The 25,638-nt window shown below is 45.5% G+C and overlaps 1 protein-coding gene across 1 annotated transcript in view; it reads left to right on the top strand.

Annotated features, from left to right (window-relative positions):
• Positions 1–16,458, top strand: part of gtf3c2 (general transcription factor IIIC, polypeptide 2, beta) — a 36,859-nt gene extending 20,401 nt beyond the window's left edge. Inside the window, exons 13-21 of the mRNA XM_056294200.1 lie at positions 4,179–4,210; positions 5,742–5,871; positions 6,595–6,739; positions 8,059–8,220; positions 8,399–8,486; positions 9,405–9,537; positions 9,863–10,245; positions 11,299–11,406; positions 14,934–16,458. Of these exons, the coding sequence (XP_056150175.1) occupies positions 4,179–4,210; positions 5,742–5,871; positions 6,595–6,739; positions 8,059–8,220; positions 8,399–8,486; positions 9,405–9,537; positions 9,863–10,245; positions 11,299–11,406; positions 14,934–15,161 (1,409 nt within the window). The 3' untranslated portion in view covers positions 15,162–16,458. The remainder of the gene's footprint in view (positions 1–4,178; positions 4,211–5,741; positions 5,872–6,594; positions 6,740–8,058; positions 8,221–8,398; positions 8,487–9,404; positions 9,538–9,862; positions 10,246–11,298; positions 11,407–14,933) is intronic.
• Positions 16,459–25,638: the final 9,180 nt, after the last annotated feature.

The following is a 25,638-nucleotide window of genomic DNA, read 5'->3' as shown; positions in this document are numbered from 1 at the left end:
AAGAAGCAGCTGGTGACTCCACATGTGTCGGAGGAGGCATGTGGTAGTCTGCAGCCCTCCCCGGATCGGCAGAAGGGGTGGAGGAGCGACCGGGACGGCTCGGAAGAGTGGGGTAATTGGCCGGATACAATTGAGGAGAAAAAAGAGGGGGGGAGAGATTTATAGTCTAGATATTACTCTTCTCCCCAATGTTTCTTTGTCTGTCTGTCTGTCTGTCTGTCTGTCTTCCCTGCCTAAGGGAAGGACAACATGAATGACTCTAATTCTGGTTTCAGTTTGATCTTTCATAATAAAGTGGCCCAATAAACCCTTGCTAATGATTTTCTCCTACTTTAGGCCTTGTGGGGTCTGGATTTAAATCTTGATTTGAATAGAGAGTTGGGTTTATTGAAATAAAATAGGCTATTGGTATATTTCCGTTCAGTTCTTGGTTTGTGTGGCCTGGGGATCATTTGACAAGCTTCATTAATAATTTAGCTGGGTGTGCATTCTAGTGATTTTGGCTAGCCTTTACATTGCATTATTATTATGTAAACAATAATTGAATAGTTTTAAAAATAATGTTGAAATATTAGGGCAGCACGGTGGTGCAGTGGTTAGCGCAGTCGCCTCATAGCAGGAGGGTCCTGGGTTCAAGCCCCAGGGTAGTCCAACCTTGGGAGTCGTCCCAGGTTATCCTCTGTGTGGAATTGGCATGTTCTCCCCGTGTTTGCGTGGGTTTCCTCCGGGTGCTCCGGTTTCCTCCCACAGTCCAAAGACATGTAGGTCAGGTGACTCGGCCATACTAAATAGTCCCAAGGTGTGTGTGTGTGTGTGTGTGTGTGTGTGTGTGTGTGTGTGTGTGTGTGTGTGTGTGTGTGTGTGTGTGTCGGCCCTGTGATGGACTGGCAGCCTGTCCAGGGTGTTTCCCCGCCTGCCGCCCAATGACTGCTGGGATAGGCTTCAGCATCCTTGCGACCCTGAGCAGGATAAGCGGTTTGGATAATGGATGGATGGATGGATGGATAGGCCTTGTGGAAAGGTAATGGGTTTGAATGATGATGCATTAAAGTGGCATACAAATTTAACTTCATCACATTTTTCTAATTTAAGAATATTAGCGCTCCAGGTGCCATTTGTTCTGTCTAGTCTGGTGTGATTTCTCTTCTTTAGACAGGTAATTCTGCTTAATTAGGGTGGCTTTGAAACAGGTTTACAATCTGTTTTGGTGGCGTTGCTCATACACTTAGATTGGGTGCATTTGTTCTCATGCGTCTAAGTGCCATTTTGTTGGTTTTCATCTCAGCAGTGTTAGTTCTCGTGTTTCGGTGTATTGAAAGCCTCCGTAATAATGCCTTGTTATAACTGGGGGAAAACTCGAGCATTATAGCGTGGGTATGGAAAGGTGTGTGTTTTTGTCCCCATCTCTTCATGGTCCCTGATTTCCATTTTACTTTGTGGCCATGGGTCATTGGATCCAGTTTTATTGTGGGCACTCCATCGGCGCCCCCTGCACATAAATACACACTTTAATGCACACACACATACACACACACCTTCATCCCATTAATTCTTGTTATCGAAGGGAAACATTACCAGTGCTCACATTTGATGGTGTCTGCTATTAAAAAGGAGCACTTCCACACAAACATTGCCAAGCTGTGTTAATGCGCCGTAGGTTTGGCTTGACTGATACCGTGCCCATCATAGCCCTGCCACCTGCCGATCCAGAGCACAAACAGCTAGGGGACATTTTGATTTCCCTTCAGTTTTGCTGCACAGCTGGCTTCCCAGAGAGCCGGAGCTGGAAATGAATCTGATTTCATGAAGGTTAAAAGACAGAATTTGCCGTCACACCTTGTTTTGATAGGCTGGGGGCGATTCCGCTTTATCGTTTTTCAGAGCCAGACGGGGAAATTGTGTTGTTGATAGACACACGGGCAAGTACAGAAGAGGTGGAAACGGGGAAAGTGGTTAAAGAAATTTAATAATTTACGATAGGTTATTGTATATAACTTTTTCAGTTTGTTCCAAAACATAAATAATGATCACCAAGCTCACAAAATGTTGGGTTGGTTAATGTTGTGTGTCTGTGTGTGCTTTTCTTCTTTGTGTGTATCAGTCCGCCAGCCATGGACAGCCTGATCAGTAATAGCTCTGGTCATCCGTCCACAAGAATGACTGAGTGAGAGAGGAGCGCTTGTTAAACCAGCTGAATGGAGGAGGAAATGTCTTAAAGTGAGGGATTAAAAAAAAAAAAGATAAAGGAGGGGCGTCTGAGGTGGCGTCGGCGTCTACACAGACATAATTTACTGCAAACCTCTCCATCAGACAAGGATCTGTAATTGAAATGACAAAGAAGATGCATCACCAGGCCTGTTGTTAGTGTTGGAAACCATGAATTTTGTGGCCCAGCAACCAGCCCCTTAAAGAGCCACGGTCTGTCAATCATCTCAGGCTTAGCCACAATTGGGTGGGATGCTGCAGAAAGGTGGGAGGTGAGAGGAAGAGGGAATGGTTGTGTTTTTGGGGTGGGAGGATTAGAGGCGGGGGGGGTTGGCTAGATTTATTTCTTTTCCCTCAGAGTGTGTTGATGTGGAGAGTGGTGAGACACGAGAGGGGGAGGACAGTTTAAGATGGCTTTTTAACAATCCATTTATCCAAACGGGCAGTGATCTAAACTGTAGGTGGAAACCAGAGCGCACACACATAATAAGGTTGTGTTTTTTTTTAATTAGCGTGAATCTTTATATTCTCAAGACAGACAATGAATGATTATAGTTTTCCTGAATTTTGCTCCCGACAGGGTGATTCCCTTTTTTGAACTGGGGCAAGCTTTCCTTTAGTTGACTGGTTAGTGCAGTCACCTGTGGTGTGGGCTACCCGGGTTCGATTCCCGGCTGCGGCAGATTCCTGGCTGCCCCCTGAATTCGCTACATTGGTGTCAGAAGTGGGATGGCGAGACCGTGAGGCCATCGGGAGCATGTGCGCCCAGAGGCGTGAGGGAGCTGATATACTGAAGCGTGGGGACGCGCTTCCCAAAGGAGGGGGGGTAGCGTGACGACCACGGATGACTAGCCCTTGACTAACACGTCGGACCTTTTAGTTGACTGGTTAGCGCAGTCGCCCATGGTGTGGGCTGTCTGGGTTCGATTCCCGGCTGCAGCAGATTCCTGGCTACCCCCTGAATTTGCTACATTGGTTAAGTGTGTCATACCACTATTTGGTTGATTACTTAGTCCACCTTTCTTTGAGCTTGGTTGTCTCTCTGTTTCACTTGCAGACGCTCCAGTCTACCTGCTTAAATCAGTAATCCATTTTATCCTGACTCTCTGTTTTGGTATCCACCCCTCTCAACATTACCCATCTTTCTGTTTCAGCTACATCGCCCCGCCCGTCAAGGGTTGAAAAGTGCATATGGGCAAACGACCCAACACCGTTTCCATCCCTTCAGTGTTTAAGTGTAGCTGTGTTCTCTTTGCATATAATGTCACACTTGACAAACTCTGCTCTCCAGGGCGTCCGGGTAGCGTAGCGGTCTAGTCCGTTGCCTTACCAACACGGGGATCGCCGGTTCAAATCCCCGCCTTACCTCCAGCTTGGTCAGGCGTCCCTACAGACACAATTGGCCGTGTCTGCGGGTGGGAAGCCGGATGTGGGTATATGTCCTGGTCGCTGAACTAGCGCCTCCTCTGGTTGGTCGAGGTGCCTGCTCAGGGGGGAGGGGGAGCTGGGGGGAATAGCATGATCCCCCCATGTGCTACATCCCCCTGGTGAAACTCCTCACTGTCAGGTGAAACGAAGCGGCTGGTGACTCCACATGTGTCGGAGGAGGCTGCAGCCCCTCCCTGGATCGGCGGAGGGGGTGGAGCAACGACCGGGGCGGCTTGAAAGAGTGGGGTAATTGCCCGGATACAATTGGGGGAGAATTTCAACAACAACAAAATCTGCTCTCCATTGCTTCTTGTCTTGCCTGCTCACTCACTTTTCTAGCCCCCCCTCCCACACACACATACACACATGCTCACAAAAACACGTACCATATCACAAAATGAGAACTCTCGAGGAATTAGCCATGCCCCAATAATCTTAAATATTGTTTTTGTTGTGTTTATATGTTCTGTTACCAAGTTTTAATATCGTCTTCAATGATGAGTAAGAGTTAATGCATCCACAATTTGTTTTGTTTTTTTTACCAGGAGAACTCACCCAAGGTCCACCCATATACAAGGTAGGCTCATCATAAATATTCATTCCGGCACCTCCTTTTGTGTTTTGCTTTCTTATTTTATCTGATGATGATTTTCTCACATTTTCTCTATACATGTGAGAGTGAGTGTCTGTGTCTCTCTCTCTCTCTCTCTCTCTCTCTCTCTCTCTCTCTCTCTCTCTCTCTCTCTCTCTCTCTCTCTCTCTCTCTCTCTCTCTCTCTCTCTCTCTCTCTCTCTCTCTCTCTCTCTCTCTCTATCTTGTAAATGTGTTCTTTAGCTGTTAAGCCTAAATTTTTATTCCCCCAATACTGCCCCAACATAGGTTTTACCTTCAAAGTAATTGTTTTCACGTCACCTTCTAGATGACCGTGCATGATAGTGACTTTGAACTCAAACTTTTTTAGCTAACAGTCATTAATAATTTCAACTGCTGTGTTTTCAAACCAGAATTTATTTATTTTTCAGTCGGTGTGTTCCGAGCAGAGTTGGGATTTTAATGTTTCCGGTTTTGCGTTTCACCATAAAATTATCGTTCCTAAACTGGTTAAAACCAAATTAAATACTGGTTGATATTACTGCCCGCCGCCGGTAAGTTTATGTCCGCTATCCAAAGACGTGAGTGATGTTCAGGGGAAGACGGGAAGTAAACTCCACACGACAGTTAGTGCAAGCAGAAAATATTTTAATTTGTTGTAATAACTAAAAGAATGAAAACGTTATGTTAATAATCGGTTACCTTTATTTCCAATAGATGTTTTTTGTTTTTTTGGATTTTCCCCCCTTTTTCTCCCCAATTGTACTTGGCCAATTACCCCACTCTTTCGAGCCGTCCCGGTAACTGCTCCACCCCATCTGCTGGTCCGGGGAGAGCTGCAGACTACCACATGCCTCCTCCAATGAATGTGGAGTCGCCAGCTGCTTCTTTTCACCTGACAGTGAGGAGTTTCACCAGGGGGGACTTAGCGCATGGGAGGATCATGCTATTCCCCCCAGTTTCCCCTCCCCCCCAAATGGGTGCCCCGACCGACCAGAGGAGGCGCTAGTGCAGTGACCAGGATACAGACCACCATCTGGCTTACCACCCGCATACACGGCCAATTGTGTCTGTTGGGACACCCAACCAATCCGGAGGTAACACGGGGATTGAACCGGCGAGCCCCATGTTGGTAGGCAACAGAATAGATCGCTATGCTACCCAGATGCCCAAATAAATGTTTTCGTTCCAGAACATTAAAAAAATATAGAGTTTCGTTTTTGTTCCTAGCCTAATATTGATTAATTCTGGTTTTCGTTTTCGTTCCTTCAGCCGGTTCAAAGCCTTGTTGTAATCTCTCACAAGATACACATGTATGTAATGCCGCTACAAGGTGATGACAGGGTGCCAGTAGGGCAATCAAAAATGCATTGCATCTTGTGCAGAATAGCTTTTGCACTGCCGTGTTTTTAGGGGAAACATTAACTGTTTACCTGAGCTGTAGGAAATTCAAACACTCTTTGACTTCTTTCCGTTGTGCTTATAAAATCTTTTTCCCCCGTTGTTGTTTTCCCCAGGCTGAAGGAGTGATAACGCTGAAGCTGGGTTCTCTCAAATCCCCTCGCCCTGACAAGAGTGGACAGGTCCTGTCTATGGACTGGGTATTTGACAAACCACACAATATAATGGCTGTTGGCTTCTATGATGGTATGAGTTGATTTGTTGGTTGGTTGACAAAATGAATGAACGAATAGACGAACCAAGTCTGTTGCTTTGCTGAAATTTAATATAGTTGCATTTTCATCCTTGTGACCATTACCTGAAATATTTTGTTTTTACACAAATGATTCACCTCTCAAATTTTTCTGGTGTAAGTCTACTCCATTGAACAGTTATTTGAAACATGGCATTACATTTGTCGGCATTAGCTTGAATGACTAGATGGATGAATAAATGCTGGAAACATGATTAGATCCTCTCGGTCGAAAAATAAGTAGATACTCAGTTATACCCCTTATGTTGACTACCATTTGTGCTGGTTAAACAGTGCATTTTAACATTTACCATGTAATCAAATAAAACGTCAAATTGCCTCCGCCCTGAAAGAAAGTTCTTAATTTGGGAAATGTCCTAAGAAAATGATATTTTAATACGTTTGCAGAGGTTTTGATTGGATAGATAAACTGGTAAATGTGTGAAATCATGATCCATAACATGAAGGGTGTGGCGTGTTCATGTTTTCATTTAGTAGTTGTGTACACTATTTTCCCCTCTTACCCTTGCACAGGTTATAGCTTTACTTGTATGCAAGTGTGCTGGTCACATTTTGGTAGTATTCGATATTTTGCACTTGCCTTTTTCTGTGTATATTGTCTCCCACCCACTGTCACTTAGTCACTTTCTGTCCTTTCTCTCGCTATCTTTTTTCAGGCTTAGTAGGCCTATGGGACCTGTCCAGCAGGTCTGCAATGCTGTGTGTGCATGAGCCAGACAACTCCATAACACTATTTCCCTACCGCTGCTTCTTCGCCCATGATAATGCTGTCCGTGCACTTGCCTTCTGCCCCGCCTCCAGGTACTTAAAGTCTCCCTGATTTCATCTGATGAGTTTATAATTTCACTGCAACCATCTTCCTTCCAATCTATGGATTGTGTTAACATTTACTAGTTTGTTTTAGTCAAGAGCCTCCATCCAGTTTTGCTTACATTTTAGTTTTTTAGATGAGATGTTTAAGAAGACAGATCGCAGGTGGGGCCCGGTGCTCATACGCAAATTAACCAAGTCTCAGATGGGGGCACCCATGCCAAATTTGGTGGCACTGCTTCTGTTTTGTGGCATAACGTAAAAGAATGTATATTGTCCTAGAAATGTTTTAATATTCCTTTGCCATCAGACGTGTGTATATTTATGGGGAAATTAGGACAGCGTAGCGGTCTATTCCATTGCCTACCAACACGGGGATCGCCAGTTCAAATCCCCGTGTTATCTCCGGCTTGGTCGGGCATCCCTACAGACCCAATTGGCCGTGTCTGCGGGTGGGAAGCCAGGTGTGGGTATGTGTCCTGGTTGCTGCACTAGCGCCTGCTCCGGTCAGTCGGGTCGCCTCCTCACTGTCAGGTGAAAAGAAGCGGGTGGCGACTCCACATGTATCGGAGGAGGCATGTGGTAGTCTGCAGCCTTCCCCAGATCGACAGAGGGGGTGGAGCAGTGACCGGGACGGCTCAGAGATGGGGATGATTGGCCAGGTACAGTTGGGGAGAAAAAAGGGGAACAGAGTGGAGGAGAGAAGACAAGAAACTAACACGACCATACATGATAGCAAAACGCAGTTGAGACTGTTCATGTTATTTGCTTAATTTAGTGCACTCGTTTCATTTCGGCTCAGTGTGAGAGTTTCTGCTGTGTTTTGCTGTCACTTATGGCCGTGCTCTTTCGTGTGTGTGTGTGCACACTGGGGGTCACAGACCCGAAACTATTTATGCATTGAATTTACAGAAAATGTGCTATATTGTGATATGTATTGTTAACAGGATATTACCTGTATCGGGATGTGAGATTTTGGTCATATCACACAGCCCTAGGCAGGTTAGAGAACATCTATCTTGGCCGGATTGCTGCCTTTTAATTACAGGACTGTGAAGAGATAAGAGAGGACTGCTCTCTGCCTACGTCTCTTTATTTCTCTCCTTTTTCTTTGAATTTAGTCATCCCCTCCCGATATCATCCCAGGTTTTTTATCCATCCTTGTCTTGCATCGCTTGCTCAGACAGTAAATCATCCTTTTCACTCCTCCGTACCACCCTCCCACCACTCATCATGTCAGTAAAAAACAAGAAATCGCAGAATCCTTTTTCCCTTTTGTAAAATATGTCACCGTCTTTGATTCCTGTCAGATACCTGCTGGTGACAGCTGGAGATGACCGCTTGGTGAAGACATGGGACCTGAAGAGGCTCTACGAGCCAAACACTGTCCAGAAACGCAACCTGACCACCGAGGTCTACTGGCCCTTAAATTCACCTGGCATCTTTCTGTCCCAAGAGAGCACCTACTCAACGTAAGTAACACATGACACATACTTCTTCATCCTCCGTTCTGCCACTCTACCTTTCTTTTTTGCATTTTTTTTTCTGCATTATTTTCTTCCTGCCTTTCATTTCTCTTACCACCTCTCAGGTTTAATTCCGTCCATCTTCATGTCCAAGTCGAATAACTCCTGTCTGTCTGCCCTTAAGGTATCGCCAACAAGGTGTCCATTACTACGACCTGGGCTACTACAACATCCGCTCACTCTTTGTGATTCCCAGGACCTCCACCATGTGGGTAAGTGTTTACCCATGAATTTTCATTTAGCCCCGTTTGTGTTGCAGTTTGAGAGAGTTCACACCATTTCATTCAGCTGCAAAATGAGGAAGTTTTGCTCTCTGGCCAGGTTCAAGCAAGTCACTGACTTGTGTCAAATAGAAATTCTACATGAGTAAGGAATTTGAATTTAAAACTGAGCGCGATTGTCATCCTGTCATCATGAGGACGATTTACACTTTTGGCCCAGTTTGTGGACTAATGTAAAAAAATATTATCTTGTTATTATGTGCCACTTGTAAACATGGCTTGACGCAGTGTTTCATTTCCGGTGATTTGACAGACGTTAAGCTAAGAATTAGCTGAAAATGTAACTACAATGGGGCGTCCGGGTAGCGTAGCAGTCTATTCCGTTGCCTACCAACACGGGATCACCAGGTGGAATCCCCGCATTACCTACAGCTTGGTCGGGCATCCCTACAGACACAATTGGCCGTGTCTGCTGGTGGGAAGTCAGTGGGTATTTGTCCTGGTCGCTGCACTAGCGCCTCCTCTGGTCGGTTGGGACGCCCCCCAGATCGGCAGAGAGGGGGTGGAGCAGCGACCGGGATGGCACAAAAAGAGCAGGGTAATTGGCCAGATACAATTGGGGAGAAAATTGAAAATAAAGAAAATGTACCTACAATTAGAAAATATATGTGTTACGCTTTGACAAGACTTAGTCCATGTTTCTGACACTTTTGCATAATTTCCTAATCATACCTATAAGAATATTATAAGATTGCATATAAAAACCAAAAAAATTCACAATAAACTGAAGAGGATCAGATGTTATTTGAAATGCCGAGTTGCAGTGCTTCAGATCGAAAAGATTCATCTTCTCTATCAGTCGTTTAAATGCAAATCCCCCCTTATTGTGTCTTTTTCCTTTCGTTCCAGTCAATATCCTTCACCGATTGGTTGAATGGCTTGGTGACATCAGATACCCTTGGTGAGGTGATCTTTGCCCTGCCTCCAGAACTGGCCACACACACCCAAACCTTCAGACGGGTTGTCGAGAGACGCTTTGTATGTTGGCGCTTTTGTGTTTTCTCAGTTCTCCCCTTTCCTTGCCATTCTCGAGTTTGTTTAGCATTTGTTCCTTTAAGCCTCAGTTATAATTATAACCAAGGCTCAGCGTTTTTGGTTTTTACTGATTTTCACTGAAAAATACCCAGATTTTTGAACTGATTTTCACCCGGTTTTTATGTTTCCATGGATCCAAAAGTTCTTGTTTGTGTGAGGTTATGTAACAGTGTCCTCTTGTGGCGAAATTTGGCACGCTGGATGACTTTGAAAAATAAAAACCGAAAACGCTGAGCATTGGTTATAACTGAAAGACAAAGGTTAAAGAGAAGATTCAATGGAGAAAAAAACCCCCAAATATTTGCTCACACAATCTGAACTTTGGCCAAGGGATGCTAATAACCATGTTCCTCTGCAGCCGGTCTTCTTCACAGACATGGTGCCTTACGAAACAAATACCACAGAAGAAGAAAGCTGTGACGTTGAGGATGTGGAGGAGATGGGGACCACTGGGGAACAGGAGAATGTAAGAAAGACAGAAGGAGCGCATGCCGGAGCTGAGGGGGAGAGGGAGAGTCACAACACCCCAGGCGAAGTCACCGTACAAGGAGAAGAAGAGAATGCCAGTCCTAGTATTGACGTATTTCTCCAGAGCCCTCAGACATACAAGGAGGCTGCAAAGAAGTACTACCTCCACTACACTGACAGTGATATGGTAAGAGGTCAGCCAGATGTGGGCGCATGTCTATGGACATGAGTAAAATTACATGGCTCAGAGGAGTGAGAAGCTAGTCAGGGACCGGAGTGATGTCTATGCTGTGTCCAAGTTAAAAACTTAAAAAGTGATGCTCCCGTCATTAAGTTAAAGGCACTTCTGTTTCTCCCTCTTTCACCTCCCCTTGCTTTCCCTTGCTTGGTCTCTGTCTCGCTGTCTCAATCTCACTCTCTCTCTCTCTCTCTCTCTCTCTCTCTCTCTCTCTCTCTCTCTCTCTCTCTCTCTCTCTCTCTCTCTCTCTCTCTCTCTCTCCATTTGCTCCCTTGTCTTCTGCTTCACCAACCCTGTCAATGCTCTCTATGAGAGATGCATACACACACAAATCATTTATCCTCATCCATTCCCCTCTCTTTCACACACACACACACACACACACACACACACACACAAAATGCACATGCTCGGACAAGACAGCACTAGCATAGAGTCTGTTCAAGTCACAAAGTCACAGACCACCAAGCATAACTATTTCCCCAAAGACCAGCTGGTACACGGCCCCTCTGATCTGTGTGTGTGTGTGTGTGTGTGTGTGTGTGTGTGTGTGTGTTTGTGTGTGTGTGTGTGTGTGTGTGTGTGTGTGTGTGCACGCACGCAAATATTTGTTCCCCCATTTGTTCCCTCAAGTATAAATGCACATACACAGTTTTCACAGGGGTTGACCCTCTTCAGTGTTGTAAATCATCAATTCACACATTAGAAATGAGGGCAAACGGTGCAGAAAACAAGTTGGAAAAACTACAACATCAGAACTAAAGGATGAGTACTACACTGAACATTACAACCTAAATGTTTGTAGTGAAAATCGATGACGAGATGACACAAACACGAGCAGTTTTTCACACTCTTCAATCAGGGTTGTGTACTGACCCCACGGAATGTATCCTTGGGGGATTAGGGTGTCAGTTTATCTTGTTGGTGTATGCTAGAGTGTTATAATTATTTTTATTTCTATATTTTTGAAAAGTGAAGCTGTTCCTCTCTCCCAATTCTCAGCTGACCTTCAACAATTACCTGAAGCGAGCACCATGGAAGCGGATGTGTAACACAGAGGTGAATTCCAAGAGTGACTTGGACCTCATGCCACTGGCTGCACTTCATAAGGTAACAGTTAGCCACACATACACACACACAGGCACCTGAGCGATGGAGCAAGTGGAGCAAATGCATCCCCATTATTCAATTAGAAGTTTGGTTTTGCTACCCCACTTTTCCATCCATCCATTATCCGAACAGCTTATCCTGCTCTCAGAGTCGCAGGGATGCTGGAGCCTATCCCAGCATACACACACACATTCATATCTAGGGACAATTTAGTACGGCCAATTCACTTGTCCTACATGTCTTTGGACTGTGGGAGGAAACCGGAGCACCCGGAGAAAACCCACGCAGACATGGGGAGAACATGCACCGTCAGTCTTAATCCAATAGTTTAGGTGGTGTGGAAATGAAGGAAATTTGTTTTAAATTGCTTTTTTTTTTTTCTGTGAGAGGACCCTCAGACACCCCCCACCCCCCAAATTATGTATCTTTGTAAGTTTGCTGCCCCATTTTAAAACATAACCAGGTGCCCATACACATACACACACACACACACACACACACACACACACACACACCACACACACACTGATTCTGTGTGACGTAGACAGAGACGATAAGGTTGAAAGGGCCATACACACACAATGAAGAAAATCTGAAGGGAGCGATGGGGAGATACACGAGAAAGACTAAAGGAGAGGCTGTTCGCCCCACAGATGAGCAGCCATTAAGAACAATGGCATGTAATGATGTGTAAAATGAGGACAATGTCACCCTGGATGGAGCGAGAGACTAAAAGTAGAGCACAAGCATTTGGGGGATGTGTGTAATTTTCTGCAGTAGAGCCTGAGATAGATGTAGAGAGAGAGAAAGAGAGAGAGAGAGGTCAACTGATGGCTGGAAAAGGAAAGCCAGTGACAGGAGAGGGCTCTCTGGCCTCTGGTAGGGGTTTAAAGAAGTCGGGTTCATGGGTCACATAAAGACACCACTGCGTTTCAACTGGATTTACATCCAATCAGGATAAACATATTCTAGGGAAGAGGAGATGGGGTTTGAAACATTGATTTTGTGAAAGTGTCTGTGGTCGTGGGGTTGTAAAAGAGCCCCGCAGGCAATCGATGGCAAAAGCTAGAAAAGAAAGGGGGCAATACAGCTGTCAACAGAGGAGAGCAGAGAAATGGGCGGCAGTGACCTAAAGTGATGATGTCGGCTAACCCAGTGCTGAGGCGAGAGGGAGGGAGGGAGGGAGGGAGGGTGGAGGAGGAGCCACAGCCGAGTCGTGCAGTAACTTAAGAGCTGAAGCAGACAGTGAGTGAAAGGCGGAGCCTTCCAGCGGCAGTCATCCTGAACAGAGGAGGGTACGGTTGGAGCGAAAACTGCAGTTAGAACGACAGAGGGCAAGTGAAGGATGGGGTGATTGGTTGGACGACGGCACCTGGGAAGAAGAGGGGAGGATCTTGTCAGTCCAGTCCAGAAAGGATGGAGGAGAAGAAGGGAAGGCAGAAGACAGCCTCCCAGGAGGGAGAGGAATGGATTTGAAGGGCCCAAACAGTGGAAATATAAATGGGATGGTGGCAGAGAGATGCTGAAAGAGGAAGGGAGAGAATGACATCAGTCTCTTTAGAGGAGAGAATGAAAGTTGTTGGAAGATGTTCCATCTCCAAGTGGCGGAGTAATTAATTTCAAGGATTCATTTTCACTCCTAACTAATTTGTTTAACTCATACTCAGTCTATAGCCATAACAGAAAAACCAGACTTTGGCTGGTTAAAACTCACTTTGAAAGTGATTTTTTTCTTTCTTTGTGTATAGCAAAGGCAAACAAATGCTCCAATCAATCCACAAGTTGGGTTGGTAAGGTTACACAGCATTGTTCACAATGCCATGGATCTAATGGTGATTAATTTTTCTACGAATCGTAGTTTATATTATGATGTTTTATCCTGTGTTGTATTCTTACTGTATTTCTACCATGCGTTTCCATTTCCTACAGCCCTGAAGTTGTAGGTGAGAAAACGGGTGTTAGTTAATGTCGTGGCAGTTATTTAATCCACTCTGACATTAAATGAGGAGCGAGACAAAGGTCTCTTACACTGTTGTCACACTTCAATATGTTCATGAACAAACGCACAAGCCGAGATACTTATAAGTATGCACCGATCAGTACAGTAGAATCTCTTATTATTTTATTTTTTGGACCCCCCTCTTTTTTTTTCTCCCCAATTGTATCTGGCCAATCACCCCAGTCATCTGAGCCATCTTGGTTGCTGCTCCACCCCCCCGCCGAACCGGGGAGGGCTGCAAACTACCACGTGCCTCCTCCAATACATGTGGAGTCGCCAGCCACTTCTTTTCACCTGACAGTGAGGAGTTTCACCAGGGTGATGTAGCCTATGGGAGGATCACGCTGTTCCCCCCAGTTCCCCCTCCTCCCTGAACAGGTGCCCTCGACTTATCAGAGGATGCGCTTGTGCAGCAACCAGGACACATACCCACATCCGGCTTCCCACCCGCAGACACAGCCAATTATGTCTGCAGGGACGCCCGATCAAGCCGGAGGTAACACAGGGATTCGAACCAGCGATCCCCGTGTTGGTAGGCAACAGAATAAACCGCTACGCTATCCCGGCGCCCTACAGTCTCTGTTATAGGGCAGTTGTCTGTTCTTCCCCTTCTCATCTCATGTCTTCCAGCTCACATCCCACCAAGGCCATTTCTCCACTTACTGTGTACAGGTTTGCTACACTCAGTGAGTTTTCCCACACATTCCTCTGCTATCAACCAACAGTCAGTCACAGGCCTTCACTAGTTCACACAGGAGAAGGCACTCTACCATCTTTGACCTGGTACACATGAGCCCCAAGCATCCATCCAAGCAGTGTGAATAGTATAGCTGATACATGGTCATAAAGTAAGCAAACATTCAAATATGAATGTTACCTTCAGAGATACAGCTGCATATCATCTGTCAAGCAAACGAACGGGAGCCGGATGTGAGTATGTGTCCTGGTTGCTGCACTAACGCCTCCTCTGGTTGGTCGGGGCGCCTGTTCAGAGGGGGTGGAGCAGTGACCGGGACGGCTCAGAAGAGTAGGGTAATTGGCCAAGTACAATTGGGGAGAAATAAGGGGGGAAAATCCAACAAATAAAATAAAATAAAGAACATACAGGATTAAGGAGCTATGTTTTGATGAAAACATGAAAAGGGAATATTGTCGTCATTGCAACGACTTAAACCTGACATGAGATTAGACAGCTCACCCACCTTCTTTTTTTTACATTTTCTACCTTTATTGAATAATGATCGTAGAGAGAGAGACAGGGAAGAGAGAAGGGATGACACGCAGTAAGGGGCCGGGCCGGATTCAAGCCCAGACCACTGCAGTAGAGTCTCAGCCTTATGGGGTACGTGTTCTACCAGTTGAGCCACCAGAGCGCCCCCAACTCACCCCCTTGTAGGCTTACCAAAAATCTTGATTTTTGTATTGCACTGATTTTAACAGTTCTCACTTATGTGCTCCGTCTACACTGAGAGCCTGTTGTGACATAATCCATAACTAGGTGTTAACATCAACCTCCCTGTCTCCTCAGGTGCGTTTCAACCCCAACATGAGCAGTCACACCTGGGTCGTGTCTGCAGGCCAGGCGGGGCTGGTCCGAGTACACTGCTTAAAGAGCATGAACAATTCTGACATCCAGAAGATGATCGACGAGAACAAAGCACAGTACAATGCACAGTACCTACCAGAGGATACAGTAGTGAAGATCGAGCTGACATCCAGTCCACAAGCCGTTCATTCCACAACAGAGCAGCAATAGCAGGAACTCAGATGTCGCACCTTCACAATAAAAGGACAGCTCTACGTTCACATGTCAAACTTGAACCAGATGGTGGCAAGAACGCCATTGTCAGATGAAAAGCTCTATCCCAGAAAGAGGAAAAGAGTGTTGTATCCTCATCAGCAACTGTTACGGCTGTTAAACATTTGAGTGAAAACAGGGTTCGAGAGCCTTTCATGAGGTCATGGAAGTCATTGAACACGTTCAAAACTGTCAGTCGAGAAAGTAACTTGAATATTTGCTGGATGCTTTTCCGCAACAGCATCTACAAATTGCCTATATCTAAAGCCGTCTTCCAGAAGAACAGTCCATGTTTTGAGGTGCTTTTCCTGTGATTTTTCCCTCTTCGGAGCAAATGATGCAGTTGAAAAAGGCGACTGGGAAAGCTCAAAGGACCGAAGACAGTAATACCTCAAGGGTTTCCCCAGGCTGTAAAATGCGTCATGTTCTCAGTGACTTTACGGTTGACCATCACTGAACGTTATGAAGAAATATCTTATTTTTCTCTATTCCACTCTGGAAGAAAATAACCAACAACGTTTATGGTGACAAGATTTTTATGGAGAAACCTGGTCCCACAACTTGATTTGGAAAATTACAAATATGAAGGATTGGCCTGATTAAATCAAGCTTAACCCTTCAGCGAATTTGATTAAATTCAGTTACAAGTGTATGTTGGTTTTAGCCAGTTATTTTTGCAAAACTTTGCTTCTATGTCAACAGGTTGTTGGACTGCAGTGGATGCAGATTGCTGTTGTTAGATAGTTTCATACTGAGATTGCTGACTACACAGTGCTTCAGATTTTATTGCATACAATTTTATCATGGTTTTATATTTAAGATGGAGCTACCCTTGCTGCTATACTCATATGTATGTGTGGGTTTTATTTTTTTTTTTTGTTTTTATTTGTTTTATATAGGAAAAAAAACTCAGGGTATTTCTGAGCGTAAATACTTGAAAATGTTGCTGTAATAATGTTTGATTCAATTTCAAATGTGAAAAATCTTCAACATTGCCCCCCCCCCCATGTTTTCTTCCATTAACTTTCATTGTTCTTCTGATGATTCCATGGGAACAGGCTTTAAGGCTGCACAGTAACCTGGCCTTTTTTTTTCTAATATATCATAACCTGATATTAAAAATGTGGTTCAGCCTTTTCTACTGAATTTCATTTTGCAGTGCCTAAAGAAATGTTTTTAAAAATGAGGGTTGAGGATGTCTGGGTGTTATAACTGTCTATTCCGTTGCCTACCAACAAGGGGATCACCGGTTCGAATCCCCGTGTTGCCTCTGGCTTGGTCAGGCATCCCTACAGACACAATTGGCCATGTCTGTGGGTGGGAAGTCGGATGTGGGTATGTGTCCTGGTCGTTGCACTAGCGCCTCCTCTGGTTGGTCTTGGCCAATTACCCCACTCTTCCGAGCCATCCCGGTTGCTGCTCCACCCCTTCTGCCGATCCGGGGAGGGCTGCAGACTACCACATGCCTCCTCTGATACATGTGGAGTCGCCAGCCGCTTCTTTTCAACTGACAGTGAGGAGTTTCACCAGGGGGATGTAGCGCGTGGGAGGATCATGCTATTCCCCCCAGTCCCCCTCCCCCCTGAACAGGCGCCCCGACCAACCAGAGGAGGCGCTAGTGTAGCGACCAGGACACATAGCCACATCCAGCTTCCCACCTGCAGACACGGCCAGTTGTGTCTGTAAGGATGCTCGACCAAGCCAGTGGTAACACGGGGATTCGAACCAGCGATCCCCACGTTGGTAGGCAACGGAATAGACCACTATGCTACCGGGACGCCCCACACATCGGGGTTATCTTATTATTGTGAAGAGGTTTTATAGAAGCGTAGTACATCAGAAATAATAACCTGTTCCTTTTGTGTTGCCTAATAAGTTGAGAAAGTTGTGGCGTGTCATAGCACATCAGGATATTAAGTTATTAGTCCCCTTAGGGAAATTAATTTACTGCAAATTAACCCATCCTAGCTGTGATCTGTGTAGCTAGGAGCAGTGGGCTACCGCCTTCATGCTGCACCCGGGTACCAGCTCCAGTTCTTCGTTCCATTGCCTTGGTCTGTGGCACAGACAGTATTAACCCTAACATGCATGTTTCTTTTGATGGTGGGGGAAACCGGGGCACCCGAAGAAAACCCACCGCAGACACGGGGAGAACATGCAAACTCCACACAAAGGACGACCTGGGATGACCCCCAAGGTTGGCCAACCCCCTGGTTCGAACCCAGGACCTTCTTGTTGTGAGGCAACAGCGCTAACCATTGGGCCACTGTGCCGCATTTTCAGAATGCAACAATTTTCTACAACTCTTAAAAAATACAAGTTTTACAGGAAAGAACTCACTTGATTATCTTCAGCTGTGCTACTACTCAACATGGCTAACTAATTGAAAAGCCAATTCTGAATAATTTAGCGATTCTGAGTAGCACAGGTGTAAGATGTTAAGGGGTATTAGTGGCCTTGTGACTTCATTGTCACATGTTAAAACCTTATGTTTAATTTACATTCTTGTGGTATTGAGTTAATCTGATAGGACTGATTCTGGCATGTAAATGTGAAGTTCCAGTGTTACCTAAGCTAGTGTGTGTCCTCGAAGACTTTATGATGGATGTATTACACCCAAAGCGCCTCACAGTGAAGGGGGGAACTCACCTCAACCACCACCAATGTGTAGCGCCCACCTGGGTGATGTGCAGTAGACATTATTGGGCCAGAACAGTCACTCCACATCAGCTTGAGGTGGAGAGGGGGGAATCATTGGGTAAATTACACAGGGGGGTTATTAGTTGGCCAGATGGGCAGAACTTTAGTGCTGCAGAATGCTTGAACACTGATATCAGATTTTGGCTCCAAATCAAATATGTCCCTGTATACCAGAGTCTGAATTCCTGTATGCCTGTGTTGGAGAAATCAGCTCCCTGGACCCAAGTCAAAAATGTGAAAGGGCAGGAGCTTTGTGAGTGAAGGAGTAAGGCCATATGTGCATTTGTGCTTGTATACATTAAAGGTGTGTCTTTTTTTACAAACTCAGTTGTATCTCATTTTGGGACATATGGGAAATGGTCAGAAGAAAAACTTCACTGCATGGGCTTGAAATGCTATGTTGAGACTGTGTTTGTAAGTGACAGGAATGACTAACTTTTCTCATGTGAAGTATGTCATATTAGAGCAATGTGTATATACAGCAGTTTAGTTTTGGTATAAGCTCGTCTTCCATACAACAGTGTGACGAAATTTCTCAGCTTTCCTGTTGTAGATTGCAGACCATCTGGTAGCACGAGACAGAGCTTACTATATTAGCACCCAAAAGCCATGGCAGGTTTCATAGTGATCATGTTAGGGCATGTGTGGATGTGTCTTCATCCTACTTCTCTTCTGTTGAGGATGTAATGAGTTAATTCTGTACCTGCCAGGAGTGGTAGCACAGACATGAACTCAGAAATGTCTAGTAATGTCAAAGTCGGACCAAAAGCTGGAATCAGATTTAACTTTTATGTCTAAAAACTTTGAAAATGGCATACTAAAACATTCAGCAGCAATTCTTTATTTGCAATCAATTAATGTTTTTTTATACCTTTGTCCATAACTGCTCTCAAGACGTCTCAAGATTTGTGAGGGAGCGGCCTGGAGCTCATTTATATTAATGAGCTTATAGTTGAGTGACAAGTACTAGCAAAGGTGGGCGGGGTTGATTTGATCTGATAGGCTGCATGTAAATGAGTGTGATGACATGGGTTTTTTTCTCTTAGAATAAAAAATGTATGACAATCAAACTAAGTGATATTATGAAATATTAGTGTTTCAATTTTAGCTAAACTTTAACTAAACAACCCCATGACATGGGACTTGAAGTTAAAACTGACAAAATCCAGGGTGTCTCCCCGCCTGCCGCCCAATGACTTCTGGGATAGGCAAGAAAATAACCGGTTATTTTCTTGCCTATCCCAGAAGTCATCGATACGGCGTGTACTGCACCACAAGGCGACATCACTAAGCGCTCGGCTAAAGGGTCGGACCCATTAACTAGGGGCTAACGTGTCTTAGTAGTTTACAGTCGTCACCCTCCCCGGAAGCGCGCCCTCGCACTTTGTTATTCCCGCGCTCCGAAGAAACTTCTGAGGATCTGCATGCTTCCGGATCCCACCGCTGCCACCAATGTAGCGAAAATTCGGGGGACAACGCAACCACAGGAACTGCCGCGGCCGGGAAGCGAACCCGTATCACCCGCACCGCAGGAGACATCGCTAACCGCTAGACTAAAGGGTCAGACTCGCCAGCCAGCGGCCAGCGAGTCCACTAATCCATGCACGTTACAATACGTTAGCTGTATGAGCTATCAATAATAGCTAGTAGCAAGCTTAGCTTGGAGCAGACAGGTATTTTTGTTGATTTTGGATGGATTAAGCTGGCCATGGGGTCTGCTATACTGCGAAATCTATTGCCGACATTGCGCTTCTTGCGTTCTGGGTTTCGGGAAGGGAAAGAAAATGACACCCCCTCCAAACTTTTCAGATATCTAGTATCTGATTAGCAGATCCCATAGGCACACCGTTTCAGCATTTTGCTGTGTGTTTGAAAGCTTGACGGACCTCCCTCACATAGAAACCGTTGCTAAGGTAGGATTGGACAAGCACCGTTCTGGGGCGGTACTTTGCAAAAGGTCAATTGTGGATTGCCTGGTTCTCTCGCTCAGGACAGGTTGGCCTATCGGTGGTGAGGGAGGCGGGGTTAGAGATGCGGGCAAGAGGAAGCGGAATGGGAGAAAAGGGAAGCGCGTGCCTGGCTCGAGTAAGGCGGCGGGTAGGATGAGTATCGCGTTGTCTGTGAATGTTCTCATTCATCCAGGTCATGGTTATCCAAAGGAGTTGAATCAGGTGCAACTGGACTTGGTATATATCCGTGAAGACGTTTCGCCTCTCATCCAAGAGGCTTCCTCAGTTCGTGCCTTTCTGACTAGACCAAACTAGTCTGACTGGCTGCTGATGAGACTCAGAATTTATCCTCTAGAAGTCGTTGTCGGAGCTATTGATATGCGTGGCTCTTTGTGATCCGATGTTTACCAACGCCCGTCGCTAACAGAGCCATAGATATGAGTGGCTATTTTGTGTACCGATGTTTGGCCGCGCCCGCCGTTATCGGAGCTATTGATTTGCGTGGCTCTCCTGTGCTCCGATGTCCAGCCGCGCCCGTCGCCATCGGAGCTATTAATAAGCTAGTGTAACCGGTTATTTTCTTGCCCGGTGCGGGATTCGATACGGAATGTACTGCACCACAAGGCGACATCACTAACCGCTCGGCTAAAGGGTCAGACCCGTTAGCTAGGGCTAACGTGTCTTATTAGTAGTTTACACTATCAATAAGCTAATTAAGCTAGAGCCACGCATATCAATAGCTCTGACAACGACTCCTAGAAGATAAATTCTGAGTCTCATCAGCAGCCAGTCAGACTAGCTTGGTCTAGTTAGAAGGGCACGAACTGAGGAAGCCTCTTGGATGACAGGCGAGACGTCTTCACGGATATATACCAAGTCCAGTTGCGCTCGATTCAACTCCTTTGGATGAGTATGGCGTTATTTTTGTGCCTGTGTTGTGAGCGCCATAGACGAGCGAAGGGCTAAAAAAATAGGCAGTGATATACAGTTTGAGAAGACGGTTCGGCTGCTAAGCGATGCGTCGGGTAGTAAATTGAGGGATTTCGGACTAAGGGGGCCCATAGAGCGTTGTTCCGGGCGGGAGGCTAGCGGTGTAACGCCTAGCAGCGCAAGTGTATAAGTGCAGCGGGCCGGGGGAGGACCGGCGCAGAGGGTGGCCGTGGAGGTCTTCGATGGTGAGGTCAAATCAAATCCCTTGTCGGACGGAAGTCGGCGTGGCTATAACACGATTAACCCGGTAATAAATCATTGCTTGCGGCGCGGAAGACGGACGTACGCCATCTCACGAGCACGCGCTTGCAGCGTAACGGAGCCGGGAATGCCCGGGAGCCGCTAGAAGAGTCCCTGCCATCCAGACGCGATCTCAGCGATGCACCCTGCCTGCCTCATCCTGCTGCACATGGTGTGTGAGTGACCTGGCATTTGGATTTTTATGTTTTTTGACCCTCATCAGAAACTGGGGTATGTTTTTATTTTTCTAATTGTACTGTGAACTGGGAATTCGAGGGAAGACCACCATCACAACTAAGACTGATTTATATTAGTGAGCGGAGAACTGGTGAGAAGATCCCGATGAACTGTGTGTAAAAAAAAAAAGAAGAAGAAGAAGACATAACCGAATTGAATTTAGTATTGGACACTTTAGGGACTGTTTAAATATTTCAAGAAGAGGGAGGAACATAGGGTCATGTACAAGAGTGGAGGAAAGTGCACATAGGTGGAGTATATCTTATGTAGAAGGCGCGATCTGAAAGGGATTGGAGTCTGCAAGGTGTTGACAGCGGAGAACGTAGCTACGTAACATCGGATGGTGGTCCGTAGGATGACTTTGGAGACCAAGAAGAGGAAGTGAGTGAAGGCAGAGCCAAAGATCAAATGGTGGAAGTTGAAGAAGGAAGACTTGTGTGGAGTTCAGGGAGGAGTTAAGACAGGCACTGGATGGTAGTGAAGAGTTGCCGGATGGCTGTGCAAACACTGCAGAAATAGTGAGGGAGGCAGCTAGGAAGGTACTTGGTGTTTCATCAGGACAGAGCAAGGAGACTTGGTGGTGGAATGAGGAAGTACAGCAACGTATACAGAGGAAGAGGTTGGCAAAGAAGAAGTGGGATAGTCAGAGAGATGAAGAAACTAGGAGTACAAGGAGATGCAGCGTAAAGTGAAGAGACAGGTGGTTAAGGAAAAGGCGTATGATGAGTTGCATGAGAGGTTAGCGACTAAGGAAGGAGAAAAGGACTTGTACCGATTGGCTAGAGAGAGGGGCCGAGCTGGGAAGGATTTGCAGCAGGTTAAGGTGATTAAGGATAGAGATGGAAATGTGCTGACAAGCAAGGAGAGTGCTGAGGAGGTGGAAGGAGTACTTTGAGGGGCTGATGAATGAAGAAAATGAGAGAGAGAGAAGGTTGGATAATGTGGGGATAGTGAATCAGCAAGTGCAGTGGATTAGCAAGGAGGAAGTGAGGGCAGCTATGAAGAGGATGAAGAGTGGAAAGGCAGTTGGTCCTGATGACATACCTGTGGAGGCATGGAGATGTTTAGGAGAGATGGCAGTGGAGTTTTTAACTAGATTGTTTAACACAATCTTCGAAAGTGAGTGGATGCCTGAGGAGTGGAGAAGAAGCATACTGGTACCGATTTTCAAGAATAAGGGCGATGTGCAGAACTGTAGCAACTATAGAGGTATAAAGTTGATCAGTCACAGCATGAAGATATGGGAAAGAGTAATAGAAGCTAGGTTAAGAGGAGAGGTGACGATTAGCGAGCAGCAGTATGGTTTCATGCCACGAAAGAGCACCACAGATGCGATGTTTGCTTTGAGAATGTTGATTGAGAAGTATAGAGAAGGTCAGAAGGAGAATTATGTCTTTGTGGATTTAGAGAAAGCATATGACAGGGTGCTGAGAGAGGAGGTGTGGTATTGTATGAGGAAGTCGGGAGTTGCAGAGAAGTATGTAGGATTGGTGCAGGATATATATGAGGGAAGTGTGACAATGATGAGGTGTGTGGTTGAAGGAGTTACATTATGTCTTTGTGGATTTAGAGAAAGAATATGACAGGGTGCTGAGAGCGGAGGTGTGGTATTGTATGAGGAAGTCGGGAGTTGCAGAGAAGTATGTAGGAGTGGTGCAGGATATACATATATGAGGGAAGTGTGACAATGATGAGGTGTGTGGTTGGAATGACAGATTGATTCAAGGTGGACGTGGGATTACATCAAGGATCGGCTCTGAGCCCTTTCTTGTTTGCACTGGTGATGGACAGGTTGACGGACGAGATCAGGCAGGTGTCTCTGTGGACTATGATGTTTGCGGATAACATTGTGATCTGTAGCGAGAGTAGGGTGCAGGCTGAGGAGATCCCGGAGAGGTGGAGGAATGAAGGTCAGTAGAGCAAGACAGAATACCTATGCGTGAATGAGTGGGAGGACAGTGGAATGGTGAGGATGCAAGGAGTAGAGGTGACGAAGGCATATGAGTTTAAACACTTGGGGTCAACTTTCCAAAGTAACGGGGAGTGCAGAAGAGAGTGCAGGCAGGGTGGAGTGGGTAGAGGAGAATGTCAGGAGTGATTTGTGACAGAAGGGTACCAGCAAGAGTTAAAGGGAAGGTTTACAAGATGGTTGTGAGACCAGCTATGTTATATGGTTTGGAGACAGTGGCACTGACAAAAAGACAGGAGGCAGAGCTGGAGGTGCTAAGTTTTTTTATTGGGAGTGACAAAGAAGGACAGGATTAGGAACGATTATGTTAGAGGGACAGCTCAGGTTGGATGGTTTGGAGACAAAGCAAGAGAGGCAAAATTGAGATGGCTTGGACGTGTGGAGGAGAGATGCTGGATATATTGGGAGAAGGATGCTGAATATGGAGGTGCAAGGGATCAGGAAAAGAGGAAGGCCAAAGAGGAGGTTTATGGATATGGTGAGGGAGGGCATGCAGGTGACTGGTGTGACAAAGGAAGATGCAGAGGACAGGAAGAAATGGAAACGGGTGATCTGCTGTGGCGACACATAATGGGAGCAGCCAAAAGTAGTAGTAGTAGGAGAGGTTTTAATAATTTTAAAATGTTTCCAAAGCTTTAGGGACTGTTTGCATGTTCTTTTCATTTTTGTTCAATTTAGTGAGTGTGTTATTTTGTAAACCAACTTTGTGTTATTGAGAAACTGTCAAACAAGTTTGTTTTACTAAAACGGTTTTTACCTGTGGTAGGTTTAAGGTTTATTGACTCTGTGTATACATTTTGTGGTGTTGCTACTGCCCTCGAGTAGGGGCCCCCCACCTATCTAGCTAGGTACTGGGAGGGGAGGGATGGTGCTAAGCTAAGGTTTGTGTCAGGAGCTCACCACACTTCAGGTAGTCACCGTGCTGATAAGACAAACATCCTGAAGCCCACCTTGCCATACCTGTGTTGGCTCATATAGGATCAGAGGGCCAAGCCAGATAGGTAAAACACTCTTACTGTCAGTAGGTACTGGGGCTAATTGAACTGGGGGCGCAGACCTAGATCTGCATTCTGCTAGATGTCTGGGGCAGGCCTATACTAATTACACCCCTGCCTAGCGGGGCTTCTTCCCCACCACAAATAGCGCACACCAGCAAACAGGAAACTGGTATGATCGCTGCAGTAGCAACCGGAAGTCAATGGACTACAGTCGCGACATGATTTAAAACGATCCACCCTCCTTCTGTCATCAGCATTCATTTATTTCAGCTTACAAAAAAAAAACCCCAAGTAATCTTTTACCACACATACAAACTAAAACTCAAACATCACAGGTGAGACAAATGGCTTCAACAGACAATATCACCAAACATCTAAACAGACGGGACGCTGCTTGTGCAATAAAACATGTATTTACACAGGTATACATAAAATACACAGAAAATACTTAATTTCTGACATGTGTATGTGTGTGTGTGTATGCATATATATATATATATATATATATACACAGAATGATCACACAATTTACAGTTGTCACAGACAAACAATACAATACACAGCAATCTCAACTACTACACTTCCACAGGGGACAAATAGAAACGGCGGTTGATGCTGTTGCATCCAAACTTCTCTTTTTATTATCAGGAATGAGTGGGAATAGCGTACGACATCAAACCATACAAGAAAACTTGGGCTCTGTCTGCACGTCAGAGCGCGCTGTATGGGAGGAGCTCCGCTTCACGTGTGTATCAAAAATAGTAAAGTAAACGCGCTGGTCGTTGCATTCGTCTCGTTTTACCTTTGCCATCAAAAGTTTTTTTTTTGTTTTTTGTTTTGGATCCACATTTGTTCTCATTTTGTATGATCATCTCAAATGAAAGAAAATAATCATATTTAGATATTTACATTTAAACACGTCTCGTTACAAAGTGGTCAAAATGTAGGAATTTAGAGACGAGATGTCCTACTCGGTATCAAGTCCCCACAATAGTGCAGCAGCAATAGAGTGCTTGGCAGTCAAACAGGGATGCCCTTTCTTCAAATGACCTAAATAACAGCTAACAACCATGCAAATGTTTGATTTAGAACAGGTTTCCACTCGTGGTGGGTCTGCTTTTACAACGCCGCCCCCCCCCCCCCCCCACACACACACACACACACAACAGCTAACAACAACGACATTTCACAGCAGGCAGACATAAACACGACAAGAATGGCAGCCGACTGGCTGGCTGGCTTTCCACATGACGATGATTAATGAGTGATTAAAAAAACAAAAAACAAATGTTGAGATACTCTGATTCACTGCACATATGTGTACAAATCTGCATGATTGTATTTATTCATAA

Source organism: Lampris incognitus, chromosome 15, assembly GCF_029633865.1.
Source record: "Lampris incognitus isolate fLamInc1 chromosome 15, fLamInc1.hap2, whole genome shotgun sequence".
NCBI classification, from domain to species: domain Eukaryota; kingdom Metazoa; phylum Chordata; class Actinopteri; order Lampriformes; family Lampridae; genus Lampris; species Lampris incognitus.
The sequence above is the reverse complement of the archived record's forward strand: the minus strand, read 5'-3'. Positions and strand labels throughout refer to the sequence as shown.